This window comes from Oryzias latipes, chromosome 3 (assembly GCF_053564925.1).
Source record: "Oryzias latipes strain Hd-rR chromosome 3, Olatipes_Hd-rR_3.1".
Lineage (NCBI taxonomy): Eukaryota > Metazoa > Chordata > Actinopteri > Beloniformes > Adrianichthyidae > Oryzias > Oryzias latipes.
Genome location: NC_136239.1, coordinates 36,990,876 through 37,009,838, shown reverse-complemented (window position 1 = coordinate 37,009,838; position 18,963 = coordinate 36,990,876). Strand labels below are relative to the sequence as shown.

At 41.7% G+C, this 18,963-nt stretch overlaps 1 protein-coding gene across 1 annotated transcript in view; it reads left to right on the top strand.

Moving 5' to 3' along the window:
• The window catches only part of neto2a (neuropilin (NRP) and tolloid (TLL)-like 2a), a 29,396-nt gene that overhangs the window by 5,569 nt on the left and 4,864 nt on the right, over positions 1 to 18,963 (top strand). Inside the window, exons 4-7 of the mRNA XM_004067530.5 lie at positions 2,839 to 3,087; positions 3,206 to 3,253; positions 3,710 to 3,837; positions 9,438 to 9,666. Coding sequence (XP_004067578.2) covers positions 2,839 to 3,087; positions 3,206 to 3,253; positions 3,710 to 3,837; positions 9,438 to 9,666 — 654 coding nt within the window. The remainder of the gene's footprint in view (positions 1 to 2,838; positions 3,088 to 3,205; positions 3,254 to 3,709; positions 3,838 to 9,437; positions 9,667 to 18,963) is intronic.

Genomic DNA, 18,963 nt, shown 5'->3' with positions numbered 1-18,963 from the left:
ATTAACTTTATACACAACACACTAACTTTACACACAACACATTAACTTTACACACAACACACTAACTTTACACACAACACACTAACTTTACACACAACACACTAACTTTACACACAACACATATTTTTCTTTTTTGTTTATTCGTGGAAATAAAAAAACATTGAAATGGAAATAAAGTTGATTTGAAATGAGCAGCTGCTCAGTGAATTCTAATTTCTGTAGGTGTAGAAAAAGTAGGAGAATAGTTAATTTCTACGGTGGCCCAAAATATTCAGAATCTGATGGCACAGAAAAACTTCCATAGCCCAGAAGGGTCACAACACAACACATTAACTTTACACACAGCACATTAACTTAACACACAACATATTAACTCACAACACAACACAATAACTCACAACACAACACATTAACTCACAACACAACACAATAACTCACAACACAACACATTAACTCACAACACAACACATTAACTCATGGCCCAGAAGGGTCACAACACAACACATTAACTTACCTCACAACACATTAACTCACAACGGAAGTAAAGCAGCAATTGAAGTGCTTTTATTCTGAAATTTCTACTGGGCTGAGCAGCTAACTACCTAACAGAAAGTAATGTCACAGTGAGCTGTGGAGGGAGCTGCACGCGCGCTCCTCTCCTCTCCTTTTTTCCGCTCTGTCCTTTCACACAGTCACGTGCAGTCCCCAACACACACGCACACACAGGACGGAGCGGAAAAAAGGAGAGGAGAGGAGCACGCGTGCAGCGACAGAGGGGGGTGTCAGAGCGGAGGGAGGAGTGTGCGTTCATATTGTGTGTGTTTAGAGGAAGGAGAAACGTAGTAAAGACAAAGTTTCTGGCAACACTGCTGCTAGCTTCTGGGCCATGAGTTAATGTGTTGTGTTGTGAGTTATTGTGTTGTGAGTTAATGTGTTGTGTTGTGAGTTATTGTGTTGTGTTGTGAGTTAATGTGTTGTGTTGTGAGTTAATGTGTTGTGTTGTGAGCTATTGTGTTGTGTTGTGAGTTAATGTGTTGTGTGTTAAGTTAATGTGTTGTGTGTTAAGTTAATGTGTTGTGTGTAAAGTTAATGTGTTGTGTGTAAAGTTAGTGTGTTGTGTGTAAAGTTAGTGTGTTGTGTATAAAGTTAATGTGTTGTGTGTAAAGTTAATGTGTTGTGTGTAAAGTTAATGTGTTGTGTGTAAAGTTAGTGTGTTGTGTATAAAGTTAATGTGTTGTGTTGTGACCCTTCTGGGCCACCGTAGAAATTAACTATTCTCCTACTTTTTCTACACCTACAGAAATTAGAATTCACTGAGCAGCTGCTCATTTCAAATCAACTTTATTTCCATTTCAATGTTTTTTTATTTCCACGAATAAACAAAAAAGAAAAATATATTCAAAATATATTCATTTATATATATATATATATATATATATATATATATATATATAGCAAAAAAATTGTAAGGTATTTTAATCATATTGATATATATAAATTCCTGCAGTAAATAATATAAGTAGATCATTATAGATCAGAAGAAATGTCAACAAACACGTAACAATAAGACATTTACTTTGGTTTTCTCCAAATACATTACGTTTTTTGCACTACTAAGCTAAAACCATATTTTATTTACAGCAGAGGATAGACTTAAAGCGTTTTCCTGCAGCTTCCTACTTTTATGGGGGCTGTTATGTGGCTGACTTAAGATCAAAAATGTTCTTTTTCCAGTGTTTGGATTTTTATTCTTTGATTTAAGAGGTTTTTTTGGCAAAAAAAAAAATCTTTTATAGTTAAACCAAATTTGATTTTTTATGATCAGAAATCACATTGTTGAGCAGAAATCCTCTTCATTCATCCACACTTTTTCCATCTCTTAAGACCGTCAAGAGATAACACAGAGCGACCAATTCTATGATGAATAAAATTCCTCCTACAAGTGTGACAGACAAAATGCAAAGTCTGATGATCCTCAGAAAGCTTTGTAAAGCTTTCTGTAAAGCTGGAGCTGTGGAAAAAAAAGGTTTATTTCTGCTTTTTACTCTTATGTCAGATTATTCCAACACTTGGGTGTAATTTCAAAAGTTTAAACCTTATTTAAGCATCTGGATGAAGTGTGGTCACATCTGTCAAGAATTGTGGTGTGTAAGGAAACCAATACACAGAAGCACCTTACAAAAAAAGGGGCAAAATTCACAAACTAAAACTTGAAATCTGTGCGACAAAAGTGTCATATTGTCACATGAAACTGAATCAAAACAACAGAAGAAAAACTAAAACATTCTAAAAACTAAAAACATTTAGTCAGGATGTCACTGCAAAGCGATCAGTGTGTTTACAAAACCCCACAGAGATGAAACTTATAAAAACATGTGCGGAGAAAATACAGAATAATTCAACGAACAATTCAACAAACCAATGCAAAGTGTGTTGCAAAAAAAGGTGGAAACTCTGCATTTTAACTGTAATTTTTAACATTAAACTTGTGGTTAAAACTAAACATATTTGACAACTTTATTACTATTTTATAAATAAAAAACCTACAACAAGGACTTCACTTACTGAAAATAGATCCGGTCGTATTGTTTTCTTAAAAAAAAGGAAATAAATCATGCGAGTTGTGATCAAAACAAATGGGTTTACAGTGTTTTTTCAGACATTTTTGTGGCTGTTTGCAGTGATCATTATCTGGTTGTTTCTCTTGTGTTTCATAGTAACCATTTTGATTCTTTTTATTAAAAAGTTCTTTTGTGTCTGAGTGAAAAACACAAAGGAAATGAATCCAGATCATTGTCTCCTTTCATGGATTTTCCTGCTTCTCTTGTGTTGCCAAAGCTCTCCCTCGACAGAGGATCCAGCTTTCCTTTGATAAGAATTACTACATCGAGCCGTCCTTCGAGTGCCGCTTTGATCACATCGAAGTCCGCGATGGCCCGTTTGGCTTCTCGCCGCTCATCGACCGCTTCTGCGGGGGCAAGAACCCGGGTCTGGTCACGTCCACGGGCCGGTTCATGTGGATCAAGTTCACCAGCGACGAGGAGCTGGAAGGCCTCGGCTTCCGCGTCACGTACACCTTCATCGCAGGTGAGGAGCGCATCCTTTGCTCCAGATTCTAGTCAATCTGAACCCAGCGTGCCTCAAAACCTGCATCAGATCAGGAGGTTCCCGCTGTGACCATGATTTGTGTCCTCCATCCTTGCAGACCCTGACTTCCACCTGCATGTGGGCGGACTGCTGAATCCCATCCCAGGTGAGCTCCTCAGCATTCCTCCCGTTCATGTTGAAGAGCTCCTTTGAGCTCGTCTGAGGCCGTGACGTGAATGCAGAGCCTGCAAACGCACCCCGACAAGCACGTAATCGTGTATGGAGTCAAAGGTTGTACATATGCTCGTGTGCACAAATTTAAGCTCACGGCAGAACACACACTCCTCTTTTATCTTTCCCTTCCCGCCTTTGTTCCTCCGTCTTCCTGCTGTCCTTTGTCCTAATCCGCCACGCTCGCTTCAATTGAACCTTAAATCCTTTTTGCTCCCTAATAAAACCCCGTCCTTTTGTCTGTCATGCTCTTCTTTTCTCTGTAACTGTTATCGTCCATGCCTTCACCTTGCTTTTATCTTCTTTCTCTACTTTCCTCCAGCTTCTCCATGTGACCTCCTGTCCGTTCCTTCATATTTTTTTTTTTTTGTGCACATTTTTCTCTCTGCAGACTGTCAGTTTGAAGTTGGTGGATGGGATGGGATTATCCGCTCCAGTCAGGTGGAAGAGGAGGAGCGGGTGAAGCCCGGCGATGCTCTGGACTGTATCTGGACCATCAGAGCCCCCCCTCAGTCCAAGGTCAGTAGCAAGGGCTGTATTAGTCAGACCCCAGTGATGATGGCAGACACTGCTTCTGTGCTGCTTCGTGACTCCCCCCTCTCCCCGTTTGCAAGCTCCCTTTCAAACATCTTCAGTTTTTCAATGTTGTTCAGAAAAGAACAGAAAATGTTCCATCATTCTATGCCTCCTGCAGGACTGAAGAAACTGCCTCCTCACATGCAGCTACAGGAAGTCGGACGCTATTGGGATAAAAACTGTTACTGATTTTTCTGCCAAGAAGTGCAGCGGTACTTTTTTGGGGGAAAAAAATGCAAGGAGCTCAGATGAGGCAAAACAAGAAAAAGAAAAACGTTTAAAATAGCATAGTGCATATAGTGAGACCAGTTTGGACAGTTTCAAACCCAAATCAAAGAGGTAAACGGGGGTTAACCTTTGAGCTTTGGGAGTTAAAGGGATCCTGGGGGATCTGCTGTCTGGATCAATCACCTCTTGTAGGATCTTTTATTGCAGACAGATTTCTAGGTGTCAAAACAGACCAAAACGGGTTCCAATTTAGCACACACTTAACACATATTTAAAACATGGTTTGCTACATTGCCTGGCGTCCTGGACTGGGGCTGCAAGACTTATCCAATGTCACCCTGAAAAGGTGACGAGGGATCACCTTCCTGTAGGGTCACGAACTGCTGGAAGGATCACAAGAGGCTGGTGCAGTGTGATCCGGTGCAGTGTGATCCAGTGCAGCGTGATGCCTTCAACCCAAAGAAGACCTATTGAGCCCGGTTTGCTTGAAGCCAACAGATATCGGCCATCCAAGCGGTATGAAGCACGACCAAAACTGGGGTTTGGAGTTCAGAGAGTTCATGAACAGAGGATTTATTACAAGTTAACTTTCTGCCAGCGTTTTCTATGAAATGGATAGTGAGCAGTTGACCCTCAATGGAGGACACCTTAGAGAAGGGGAAGAAGTACATTCAGGATCTCTTTAATGCTGCTGGCCTGGCTTCTGCTGAAGAAGAAGAGGCTGGAGACCCAAAGGGGGGGCCGTTCTATCTTCCAGGTTGGAGTCAAAGAGGTCGTCAAGGAGTTTCTCAGTGGACAAGCTCTGGGGGGAAATGCAGGTTTTCCTTAAAGGTGTGTTCCAGCTACAGGGGAATGACACTATTCAACCTCCCTGGACTGCAGGTACTGGAGAGGATAATTCAGTCTCTGTATCTGGAGCAGTGGGGTTTTCATTCTGGCTTTGGAATGGCAGATCATCGCTACATTCTCCACGAAGCTTGAGTTCGCCCAGACAATCCGGATGTGCTTTGTAGATTTGGAGAAAGCGTCAGTCTTGTCCGTCAGTGTTCATGGGGATATGGGGTCTGTAGACCTCTACTCAGGCATGTCTCTGTACAACCAGAGGAGGAGTTTGGTTCGTATTGCTGGCAGTAAGTCAAACTGGTTCCCTGTGCATGTTGGCCTCTGGCAGGGTGTCACCAGGGGCTGGAGGGGGTCTGGTTTAGGAACCACATAATTTCCTTTCTGCTTTTTGCAGATGATGTTGTTGAACCGATCACCTTCAGTGTCCACTGGAGCTGTGTGCAGCTGAGTTTGTGGGTCAGTTAGGTCAAAGGCCATGGTTCTCAACCAAAATAAAAAGGTGGATTGCACTCTCTGGGTAGGTGGAGAAGTCTGAACCAAAGTGGAGGATTTTAAGTGTCCTCGGTTCTTGTTTGCGAGCGAGGGAAGGATGGAGTGTGAGCTGAAGAGACGGATGGATACAGCAACACAGCTGCTGTATTCATTCTAAAAGATTTACTCATCAGTCGATGTTCATATCTTCCCCTGAGGTTGTGTACTTTGGGTCATTACTGAAAGGATAGGATACAAGCGGCTGAAATGTGTCTCCTTAAGGGTGGATGACTGCTGCCTTGGAGATAAGCTCGGAGTAGAGCCACTGCTCCTGCGCATTGAGAGAAGACGGTTGAGATGCCTCCAGAAGGCATCTGGTTCTGACGCCTGCTGGAAGCCTCAGTGGGCCATATTCCAGGCATGTTCCAATAGGAGAGGGCCCTGAGGAAGACCCAGAATACATTTGAATAGACAATGTCTTTTGGCTGGCCTTGGAACGGCTCGGGGTTCCATTAGCAGAACTTAAGAAAGTCTCTGTGGAGAGGGAGGTCTGGGTCTGCAACCCGGACCCTGATGAGCAGGAGAAGATGGATGGACGGACGGATGGACGGATAATTTCCTAATATAGCTAGTTGAACTGAAGGTAACTGTGCAGAATAAGCATATTAGTTGAATAAAATAGAAAATAGAAGCTCAAAAGAGGAGATCCAACATCAAAAGATGTGTTTGTAAGCTTATTAATGACCATTCTAAATATTTTGTGGGGTTTTTCAGGAGATCTCTGAAAGTTCAATCCCTGCTAGCAAATTTTCAACCTGTGCAGCAAGACTTGAACAGAACTAAAGGCAGGCTGTGAGAGGATTCCATGCTGAAAATGAAAAATAAAAAGAGATCTTAAAGTTCAGGTGAATCCAGCTGAGACAGAATGAGACGTTCATGGACATGAAGGAGTAGAACAAGCTGTTTCTGCATGAAGTACTGAAGAACACAGGGATGCTGCAGAAGAAATGCAGACGTTGGTTGCGGATGACTAGGATTAACACCTGAGTAAAACAGACCCATCCTCTGCAGAGGACAAAAAAATAAAAACAATTGCTGCAGGAAAATAAAAAGCTCTTGCAGGGCAACTTGACATTTAAGTTTCACTCCCTCCCAAAGCTGTTCAAATCACTGTAATACAACAGAACCGTGTTAAAAATGTATTGCAGATTTACATTTTTATCAGTGCAGATGGAAGAAAAAGCGGTAAAAGCGGAGTGGGCAGATTTCTGTGATAACGGATAAACCTGGAGATGCAGAGGAGGATTTTTCAGCCCAAAGTGAAAGCCCCGCTGATATTCTGATATTTATGACCATGAATTCACAACCACAGCTTGTCCAGCTTGATCCACGGCTGCTCTGATTCCCCGCTCGTGGCTAAATGAGTCATCCCAACCTCTGTGCTGAACACAGACCAGGACACATGCATGCATGCGGGCTAAACCCACTGCCCAACTCCAATGACATAATGAAGTGTTGCATACTGTAACAATTACCCACAATAGGCTCATATGTGGTGTGCACACGGCAATATGTCATGCCCATGTAAACATTTGCACATGTCCCATGAATCTCTGCAGCGTGAAGCCGCAGAGGCGGCGATCTGAATGTAGCCGAGGTGTTAGCGCCGTGAAGCGGAAGGAACAGAGAAGCACTGCACCGTTCCAGGTGCTCCATGGGCTCCAGCAGAGCCGCTGATCTCATTCCTGCACACAGCAGCAAAAGAAGCTTTTATCGCCGTTTCCCCTGCTGGTTTCCTTGACCTCAGAGGAAAATTGCATGAACCGTTGCATTAATGCAATCCTTTACCACACAATGTATGTGATGCAAGAGAGGACACGACGTGTCAGAGTGAGCTGTCCCTACTTTGTGAAGATTGTTAGGCCTTAAACTGGAATACTGTAAAATATGTACGGATTATGAACCAAAAAGTTCTCCTTCTCACGAAAAAGCCTTCTCTGCTCTTAACACCATCCAAATGTTGAAAAAAATGAATTTTATTTTCAATGATATTGTCAAAATTCTCAGCCATCTTTGAGAAAAACCTTTTGCGATCATTCGCACCTAAAAATCCAAATTTCTCAGTTCGTCTTTTTATTCCTTGTGCCATCTTGTGGGGTCTAGATGACCCCACCCTTACATTGACGTGTTGTCCCTACCATGGAGAGGATTTCCTGTAATCCATGGACACCAGTGAAGATCACAAATCATTGAAAAAAAAGGGTTCAGCGCACTGTCGGAGGCACGTTCACGTTGAGAGTCGGGTCATCTGGACCCCACAAGATGGCACAAGGGTTTAGAAACAAACTGTTAATGCATTTCACAATTTAAGAGACCCATTTAATACTTCAGGGCGGTACTGTGGTGCAATGGTTTGCACTCTTGCCTCATCCTGGTTCAAATCCCAGCTGGTCAGTGTGGAGTTTGCATGTTCTCGTTGTGCTTGTGTGGTCGTTTCTCCGGGCATTCTGGTTTCCTCCCACAGTCCAAAAACATGCTTCATAGGTTAATTGGTGTCTCTGAATTGCCCACAGGTGTGCGTGTGAGTGGGGGGTACTGCAGCAGACTGGCAGAGCATATCCTGCCTTTCCCAATAGTAGCTGGAATTGGCTCCAGCAGCTTCATGACCTCAAAGGGGATTCAGTGGGTTCTGCAGATGGATGGAGTTGATACCTTCCACAAGTTCCACGGTTCAGGGACATTTTTATCTCTGAACGGTGAACAGGAACACTCAAAATGATGGGGTTTTTGCTGGGTCAATAGAAGGATGTCTTGAAGTTGAGTTGTGGCGACTGGATTTAAAACCAGTTTCCTTGAAACTTTTCGCCACGTTCGCCTCTGCCACACTGATGAAACTATTTGGATGAACGGCGAACCGTTTCAAGGAAGAAGATTTTAGGTCCAACTGCCAAAATTAAACTTCAAGGCGTCACCTGGATGAATGAGAACCTTCATCGCCAGTGGAAGGATGTTTAGAATTATTGAAAAAAGGAGTTATCAAAAATGATCAAAGTTCTCATGTTTTTTGTTTGGTTGCAATCGCCAGATGGCTCGAAACAGTTCCTATGCTGGTTTTTGGAATCATATTTATCCTTTTTAAAGTTGATGAAATCTTTCTTTATAGAAGAGTTTTGTCCTACCTTCAGATTATTTGTAAATCAGTCAAATCACCCTCAATAGATGGTATTAAAGTCCCACTCTAATCCTCTTCTGATCTATTTTCAGTGGCTTTATAATGGTGATTATGCTGTTTTTGGCCAAAATCAAAATACCTGTGTTGTTTTCTAGGACACAGTTTCTGCAGAGCGGCAGTAGTTCATCAGAACCTTACCTCCAAGTTGTGGGCGGGGTTCAAATAACTGAGAGCTCAGTGCAGGGAGCCTGTGGCCCGTTCATCGAATTTTCTGCTCTTTTTCCAGCCAAAAACAAGAAAGAAATGCAATTTTTTATCTTTTTTCCTCTTTGTATATATGTTTTTCATCTTCAGAAAAACGGCCCAAGAAAGTGTTAGAAACAGCAGAAACACAATTTTCATTGTAGTGGGTTTTTAAAGTTAAAAATATTAGTAAAAGTTTTTTTTTTTGAAGACAATTGGAAAATCATAAGATTGCCATGAATAGTCAATTTGCTGCTTTTCAGAATCACATTGATTTTTCATTCTTTAAATGCATTTTTCCCAGTATGTACAGCCACATTTGGTGCCTTTGCCTTCCTGAGATTATTCACTTTAATTCAGATTAAATCATCAATAACAGTAACCCAAGCAAAAGTTGCTCTCTAACCCAAATCAGTCCTGTTGATTTTAATAAATCTCATTTTTCTTTTATTATTGACCCATATAGATGTGACACAGATTAAAGAAGTGATTTTTGCTGTTTAACTACATAGATTAGTGTCTCGTTGGGATGAACTGATGCGATTTATTTGAGATTTTGTTTGGGATGGTTTTGTGTTTCCCGCAGATCTACCTGCGCTTCATCGACTACCAGATGGAGCACTCCAACGAGTGCAAGAAGAACTTTGTCGCCGTGTACGACGGCAGCAGCGCCATCGAGAACCTCAAGGCCAAGTTCTGCAGCACGGTGGCCAACGACCTGATGCTGGACAACGGCGTGGGGGTTGTGAGGATGTGGGCCGACGAGAAGAGCCGCCTCAGCCGCTTCCGCATGCTCTTCACCTCCTACATAGACCGTAAGATCTTCTGAACTTGTTGCTGCATTTCTTGACCCTTTTGTCCAGCAGCGGTCTCGTTTTCCTGCTGCACACAGACAAGAAAAACTGGATGTCTGCGTGAATCTGCAGTCACCAGCAGAGGCTGAAGTGTCATTTCAGCAAGCAAAACTAATTACACTGTGGCCCCCATTTGCACCACAGATATGAGAAAACCAATTATTTACTCCTGCATTTTTTTAAACAACTGAAAGCATCCTATAATTTCAGGATATGAATGTCACAGCATCATTCTGGGCTGATTACAGGTCACTTACAGCAGGAAAATAAAAATTCATTCTGCAGCTTCTTCAAGTTGATAAACTCACAGGAATAAATTAGGCTTCTTTTTTTTATTTTTGTAACCGTCAATGACGTTTTAAAGAAGTGCTGTTAGAGGTTGCACTCAAAGCGGCATAAATTAGCAGGAGAAAAGCACTTTCCTGCTAGCGCCCGCTAATATTTCCATTAAACGCTTGAATGGGCTGAGATATTAATTGTCACGTTGTCGTGCGCACGTGCCAAACCCGGAGGGAATGTTAATGCTGCAGCCGGGGCAAACATAACGGCTTTCGGGCTCCCCCAAGCATGTTTCTGTTATATTTTTAATTTTAGGAGTGCTCAGCATTAGCCTTCTGGTCCCCATGAATTCCACCGTCATGACTGACTGACAAACTTTATTTGGTCGGAGGGGCACGTCCGTCACTCCCTCCAATGCGGCCCCACAACATTCAAGAGCGACTTATTGAGACTTTATTAAAACTCACACTCAGGTACTTGTTCATCCATCCCGATGGGGGCTCTGTCCTCGTCGGCTGAGGAGGTGTGGGGGGACGCGGCACCGCCGAGGTCCTCAGAGAGACAACACTCGGAAAGTGGCAGACACATAATCGAGGTGTCGAGGGAGCGACCCCGCCTACAGGAGGCTGATACCCCCACTGCATGTGAATGCAGATGCTCCTCTGTCAAACTGATTTAGACCACAGGCAGAGGCGGCAGGGGTCTGGGGGGGGGGATAAAACCCTGCTCTCTCAATTGTCTCATCTATGGTTTCATGTGGAAGGTCACTAAAGTCACATGAAGAACCCAAAATGAGAACAAAAACACATTTTCTTTGTTTGTTTTTTTAGATCAGAATCAGAATTTCCTTTTATACACAACACAATTATGACGCTGTCAGTGTGTTTAAAAGAATATATCTAATTCAGGATTAGAAAATTTAATAAAAAAAAATCTAAATTATATTAAGGAGAATACTAGACTGTGCTGGTGACCATAGAGCAGGGCTGCCCAATCCTGGTTCTCAAGATCCACCGCCCAGACTGTTTTCCAGCTCGGCCTGCACTTCTAGCTGCTGATTACCTGGATCAGGTGTGTTCGCTCAATCCGAATAAGCAGACACCCGAGTCAGCAAATTTGCAGAAAGGAATGAAGAGAGAGCTGGAAAACAGGCAGGGTAGTAGATCTTGAGGACCAGTCCTGCCATAGAGTGATAATAAATAATGCACTTGTAAAATTACAATAATAAACATAATGTACATGTGTAATTGAATTGAATTTATGGACATTGCACTTCTCTGAACCAAATATTGCACAAGTATTTGTGTTATATATTTGCATCACACTTTTTAAAAATATTTTCAATCCTTTACTAGCACATTTATAGTAAATATTTAGGCACTTTAAACAAGGAGAATTTCCTATGAACACAAATGATATAAACAATTCATAATATTCACTAAATGATCTTTTTTTTGCAAACCTTTTAACACACAGTTTCACATGTTTCCTTTTGGCTGAGAAACGAGTGGAAAAAAATCAATATTTGCAAAATATTTTGGTTTGAAATGAAAGTAAAGGTAGAATGGTCATATATTTTACTATAGCAAACTTTACCAACAATGTTACTTCAATAAAAAAAAGTATGTGAGGGTAGAGAATTACTGTATGTGGTTTGGTTGAGAAGTAGGTCACACTTTAAGGTCGTGTCACACAGCTGCTAACTACATTTTGCACATTTTCCACGTATGAAATGTCGGCCTTTCGTGATTCACGTGTGATATGTGTATTCCATACATGTTTCTTCAGTTGATGTGAAAGTTTCACTAAAAGACCATAACTTTTCTTACTTTTTCCACTGACCAATAAAAAATGTGCACGGTAGTGTCTGTGACACGGCCTTAAAGTGACATGACTCATGCTGTTTAAAAGTAATCCCATACATCACTCTCATTACTGTTTCCAAGTGGTAATGTGTTACACGACTACTAGATTTCTTTCAGTTGTTGCTGAAGCAGAAGGTGATAACCGTATTTCAGGGGAGGAGAAAAATAAATGCAAAGAGTTTGTAACTTTTTCGTGATGTGAAAACATTGGGGCCTAAACTTTGAAAATGAAAGATGAAAAGGTAACAGGCTAAATTTAAAAAAACAACAGTTTGCTAAAGCGATGCTCCCTCAACTATGCAGGTTAAAGGACTCCCCCTGGCCTGCAATAACAACACCGAGTGCGAATGGCTCGAAAAGGACAAAAGATAATGACTAGGAACACAGATTCCAAATTAAAGTGTTTAAACCTATGAAGCCAAATGGAAAATTTAGCTCATTAATTTCCGTTAGAAGAGTTAAATAGGCTTCAAGTGACTGACAGGCAGGGAAAATATCTGATTCCTGGCTTATTTTTGACTGTTAATTCCTTTCTGTGCTCCTGCTTTAAACAATGATGTTTTGGGCAGCAAGTCTGTTGTAATAGATAGGTTATTAAACATGTAATAAGTCAATTAATATTCAAAAAGTATTAGTACGACCTCACACTACTTGATTACGTAACATGTTAGTTTGAGCCAAAACTAGTTTGTCGTGTGGTTTATGATGTTAAGTAAACTGTGAAGTCCTGACCTTTTAAGACAAATTTAAGTCTTGAAATTATACATAAACATTTGTATTTTGGTCTAAAATCATGTGTGAAATGTTAAAAAAGTTTTATATCTTTAAATATATTTATATGTATACATAGTACACTTTTTTATAATATTGTCCTTATTTCTAAACCAACTAAAATAAGACATTTTAGGACATAGTTGTCAAAACTGTATGTAAAAAAAAAACTAGTTTCATTTAAGATATTACTTAAGATTATATAAAGATCAGATGACTAGATATCCAATGTTTATTGTATTTCAACATCTTCCCAAAAAGTAACAGTAAATTAGAATTTTTTCATATTAAGTGAAAATTAATTCATATTATGATAATTAAAGTAGAAACTAGACCCAAACTGGTGTTTGGAGATGTTTCGTGTTTTTGCAGTTAGAATTACCTCAAACTGAATGTTATACAGCCCGATAAGAAGTATGTGTTGCTAGTTCTAAGCAAATGGTTTGTAATTTTTAATTTTACGGTTGCTTTGAGAGGGTTGCGTCAGGAAGGTCATCCGGCGTAAAACATTGCCAGGTTTACAATGCGACTCGTTCGCTGTGGCGACCCCTGATGGGAAAAGCCGAAAGGGAAATAACAACATGTACTTAATTGTACATTACAGTGACAAAACAAAACTAGTGTAATAGGTGGAAAGGATTAATTTTAGAACAAAATGTGAGCAAAACAAGAAACTTAGAACAAGTTGATTCGTCTTAATCAACCCTCATAAAATCTAAAACAATGTAAATCTACATTTTTATTTACAAAATAATGAAGTCTAACTTTTCAACAGTTATTTAATACTAAAATTAGATCATTAAAATAAAAAGTCCAGTGCAATTTGAGGTTTTTTGAGTCTGAAAATACGTTTTTCTATTGTCAAGAGTTTAAAGCATAATTTCCTTATTTCCAGTTCCTATATCTTTTGAGACAATAAGTTCTGGACTGTGCTGATTTTGAGAAAAACTTGGAAAGGTGTGTAGAGCAAAGAGAACTTAACCGAAAACCCGGTCAAATATCCTAAATGCCTAAAAACCAGATTTCAAATCTTTGCAAGCATCAAATAGTTTGCAAAGAACTAAAATGGTTAAAGGTTCAAGTGTGTTTTAAAAATCTTTTACTTCTTTATCCTCATTTGATCATGATAGTTGTCCGGGCCCTCTCCCATCCGTTCTGTTTGGGGTCACACTTGTTACTGGGCAATAAAGGCAAGGCAAGGCAAGGCAAGTTTATTTGTATAGCACAATTCGTACACAAAGTAATTCAAGGTGCTTCACAAAACAGAAAAATGCATTAAAATCACAATAAATCATAGAAATAATCAACATAAAATTTACTTTAAAAGAAAAGGAAAAAAAAAAAAAAAGATTTAAAAAGAAAGGAAGGAAAGAAAGGTACAGATAGGACCTTTCAGTCATATACACGGCTAAACAGAAATGTTTTAAGTCTAGATTTGAACATGAACACAGAAGAGGCCTGTCTTACGCCTTCAGGGAGGCTGTTCCAGATTTTAGCTGCAGAATATTGAAACGCTGATTCCCCTTGTTTAGTTCTGACTCTGGGAATCAACAGGAGGCCGGCCCCTGAGGTCCTCAGAGTACGAGATGGTTCATATGGCACTAACATGTCAGAGATGTACTTTGGTGCGTGGCCATGGAGAGACTTGTACACAAGCAGAGCTGCTTTGAAGTCTATTCTTTGAGGTACAGGGAGCCAGTGCAGAGACCTGAGCACAGGACTAATGTGATCATACTTCCTGGTTTTGGTCAGGACTCGAGCAGCAGCATTCTGGATGTACTGAAGCTGTTTTACAGCTCGTTTGGACAGGCCGGTGAGCAGGCCGTTACAGTAGTCTAACCTACTGGAGACAAATGCATGAATAAGTATCTCCAGGTCTCGCTTTGAGATTATGTTTTTGATTTTGGCAATGTTTTTCAGGTGGTAAAATGCCGCTGATGTTACTGACTTGATATGGCTGTTAAAGTTCAGGTCAGAGTCCATGATTACCCCTAGATTTCTGACTTGATTTGAGGGTTTAAGAGACAGAGAATGAAGGTAGCTGCTGACAATTTCTCTTTGTTTCTGTGGGCCAAAAACAATAACTTCGGTCTTGTCTGAGTTTAGCTGGAGAAAGTTGTTCTGCATCCACGCGCTGATCTGTTGGAGGCAGTGGCTGAGAGAATCCACCGGCCCATATTCACCTGTTGTCAGTGACACATAGATCTGAGTATCATCTGCATAGTTGTGATAAGATATGTTATTACTGCGTATTAACTGCCCTAGTGGCAGCATGTAGAGGTTGAACAGAAGGGGTCCCAGGATCGATCCCTGGGGCACACCACAATTCAAGCCCATGTAGTCTGAGACACAACTCCCAATTTCAACAAAATATTTCCTGTCTTCTAGATAAGACTTGAGCCAACTTAGGGCAGATCCAGAGATGCCAACCCAGTCTTGGAGTCTGTGCAAAAGGATCCCATGATCAACAGTATCAAAGGCAGCGCTCAGGTCTAGCAGGATTAAGACAGTGACTTTGCCATCATCAGTGTTCAGGCGGATGTCGTTGGTTACCTTGATAAGAGCAGTTTCTGTGCTATGATGGGGTCTAAAACCTGACTGGAAAACATCAAACGAATTGTTTAATAAGAGAAAGTCAGTGAGCTGTTGGTAGACAACTTTTTCAAGGACTTTTCCTAAAAATGGCAGATTAGAGATAGGTCTGTAATTATTCAGTACAGTGGGATCAAGACCGTTTTTCTTCAGGAGAGGTTTAATGACTGCAGTTTTTAATGCCTCTGGAAATATTCCAGATTGAAGAGACATGTTAACTATTTGAGTAATTGATGGCAACACACTGTTCAAGACAGACTTTAGAAATCTAGTGGGTAACACATCAAGGCAGCATGTAGACGAGCTCAGACGGGTGATGGTCTCTTGGACAGTTTGGTCAGTGACAGGTATAAAGTGAGTCAGCTTAGAGTGAGTAGGTGGCCGTTCGATAGTTATATGTGTTGTGGAGTTGATGGCTTTTTTAATGCCCTGAACCTTGTCATTGAAAAATACAGCAAACTCATTACATTTAGGTGTACAAACCAGTTCTATTGGTAGCTGGGTTGGAGGGTTAGTTAATCTGTTAACTGTTGTGAACAGGATACGAGAGTTGCTGCTGCAACTTCCAATTATTTCAGAGAAGTACCTTTCCCTTGTTCTGCATAAGATCTGGTTATAAGCGTACAACTCCGCCTTATATATTCCATAATGAACCTGGAGTTTTGACTTGCGCCACTTTCGCTCGGCTCTGCGGCACTGTTGTTTCTGTGCCCTGACTAGATCATCATTCCTCCAGGGAGCTTTCTGTCTATGTTTTCTCAATTGAACTTTCATAGGGGCAATGGCATCCAGAACATTCAAGATGCTAGAAGTAACAGAATTCAGCATTTCATCAACATTGGCACCAGAGACGTTTTCAGGGTTTATCATTTCTACAAACTGTGCCCTAGTGCTCTCATTTATTTGTCTCCTTTGGACAACTGCAGGGCCAGGCGGTGGTTTGGGAGCAACAGACAGGTCAAAGAATACACAGAAATGATCAGAGAGGGCGACATCAACCACACTGACATTGTAAATAGTAACCCCCCTTGTGATGAGCAGGTCCAGAGTGTGCCCTCTGCTGTGGGTGGGGCAACTCACATGCTGAATTAGACTAAAGGTTTCAAGGACACCATTGAGTTATTTTGCATTTCTGTCATTGACATTGTCAACATGAACATTAAAATCACCTGTAATGACTAGACCATCAAAGTCTGTGCACACAACTGAGAGCATTTCAGTGAAATCATCAATAAAACTTTGGCTGTGCTGAGGAGGTTTGTACATAACTATGCAGAGTAAGGGAGGAGTTTGTTTTAACTCAATCTTAAAGGACACATACTCAAATGATGAAAACACACCAAATGATAGTCTGCGGGTTGCAATATTATCTCTAAACAGTGCAGAAACGCCTCCACCCTTTTTATTTTCTCGTATTTCCGATTCATGTTTGTAGTTGGGGGGAGTTGATTCGACTAGAACTATGTTTCCTGTGTTTTTGTCAAGCCATGTTTCAGTTAAAAACATAAAATCAAGATTAAAAGAAGAGATAAGATTATTGATTACAAATGATTTGTTGCATAAAGATCTGACATTGAGTGCAGCAAGTTTGAGATTAGTTTCCTTGGGACTGGTCAAAACCTTCTTGCAAGGGATGTGAACTAGATTTCTTTGATTGGACAGTCTAACTGCCCTTTTTTGCATTCTACGTGGTGCAACTACAGGTATAGCACCAGAAGGAAGCTGTTCATCACAGGGCCCCAGTTTGACATAACCTTTCCTAGGACACTGGGGGCCCGTTTCATCCTAGCTCCGGGGAATAGCACCTCTAGAGGCGCGCAGGAGAGGTTGAGTTGAGGGTAGTTTGGGTGATGGACCGGGAGGAGTGGGAGCTGGACGGGATTTGGGTGAACGACGGAGGGGGCGTGTTGGAGGGGGTTTGGATGAAGGCCGTGTTGGAGGGACTTTGGGTGAAGGATGAGGAGGGGGCGCTGGAGGGGTAGGAGAGCTCCTGTGTGGTGTGAGGCTCACAGGTGTTAGGGGAGCCATCTTAATTCCTGACTTAATGAGGCTATCAAAATGGCTAGGTAGGGCCATGGGGGAAAGTGGGGGGGACGAAAAGGAAAGTGAGTCTTCACTGGGAGTAGATGTAGCAGGGGGCGCCCACAGCTGGTCAGATGGTGGAATTTCTGGGGCCAAATCTGGTGGTTGTTGTTGTGGTTCTGCAGCTGGGTCCTTAGCTGGCGGTAGTTGTTGTGGTGCTGGTGCAGGTGAGTCCTTAGATGGAGGTGGTTGCTGTAATGCTGGTGGAGCTGAGTCCTTAGGTGGAGGTGGTTGTGGTGCTGGTGCTGCCGGATCCAAGTCATTGACCGGTGTTGGTGGAGGTAGTTGTTGTTGCCGTTGTGCTGTGGTTCCTGGGACACTGGCTCGGTCCTTCCTTGCTGCCTTTTCAGGGCCTTGGCCTCTATGCCCCAGAGCGTGGAGGAGGTTCTTCACTAACTCTCTTGCTCCACCTCTGTTCAGGTGTGGGCCTCTTCCCATGAAAAGGTCCTTTCGCTTCCAGAATGTATTGAAGTTCTCAATGTAATGCAATCCTCTGGAAGCACACTCTCTGGAGAGCCAATTGTTCAGCTGAAACAGACGGCTGAACTTGAGTGACACCCCATCGATGTTAGGAAGAGGTCCGCTGATGAATGCTTCAACCTCTACTTTGTCAATCTCTTCAAATAACTTGATGAAGTCTTTTTTCAAACGTTCGGACTGTTCTTTTCTGATATCGACAGCACCTACATGGATGATTATTCGTTTAACTCCTTGGTACAAGACTTTAGATAAGAGTCCTGTAATCACTGGAACAGTAGAACTTGGGCAACATAAAGTTTGCATTCTTCTGTGGCTGACTCCACTGATAGCGCCATCTCCAAGCAGCAGCGTATCTCTGACCTTGACGTTTGGCACAGATTTTCTTTCTGCCTGTGCTTTGTTTCCAACATTATGACTCCTTCTCTGTGGTCCAATTTCACTGTGTTCTTCAATATCACATTGTGTTAGGGGTAAAAATCTGTTTGTGAGCTTTATTTCGGATGTTCTGTCATCTTTACGCTTTGGCTTAACACAGAGTTCCTCCGCACAAAGTTTTGGAAAGGACACAACATCACTCAGGTCTATGTCACTGTTATTCTTCTCGTTTGTGGTAAGAGCAGGCTTCTTACCACCCGATGTTACTGGAAGGGTCTTGTGAAGTCCATTTTCAGTTTCCAAAGTAAATATCCGTGTTTGTAGCTCTTTTATTTCTTGTTGGTAGATCCGACAGCGTTCACAGTGGGAGTTTGTTTTTCTTCCTCTTCCGGACATGTCGCTGGCTTGTCAAAAATATTGATTTGTATAGGTAGAAGTCACAAAAAAGGATGACCAGTCTGATATTCCAGGATGTGTGGAAGAAGTAAAATGATTAAAAATGATTAATTAAATGATTAAAAAGCAAATAAAGCAGGAAGCAGCAGGAGCAGGGAAAAAAGCGTCTGCACTCTTTTGCAGGGGGAGGAGCAGTCCCAAACGCCCGCCCGCCTGTGGGATCCTCAGAACCAAAACCGCCGATCCCATCGATGGAGGTGTTCTGGGGGAAGGATCTGGCCCCTTGCATTTGCCTGAGCTGTTGTTTTTCAGCAGAGGGGTTTTGCCGTCCAGCTGCTCCAGCTCTGCTCCAGAAATATTTTTTGTGCCGATGAAGGAAACACAGGCGTTTTAATGATACCTGCATCCCTGCTGAACA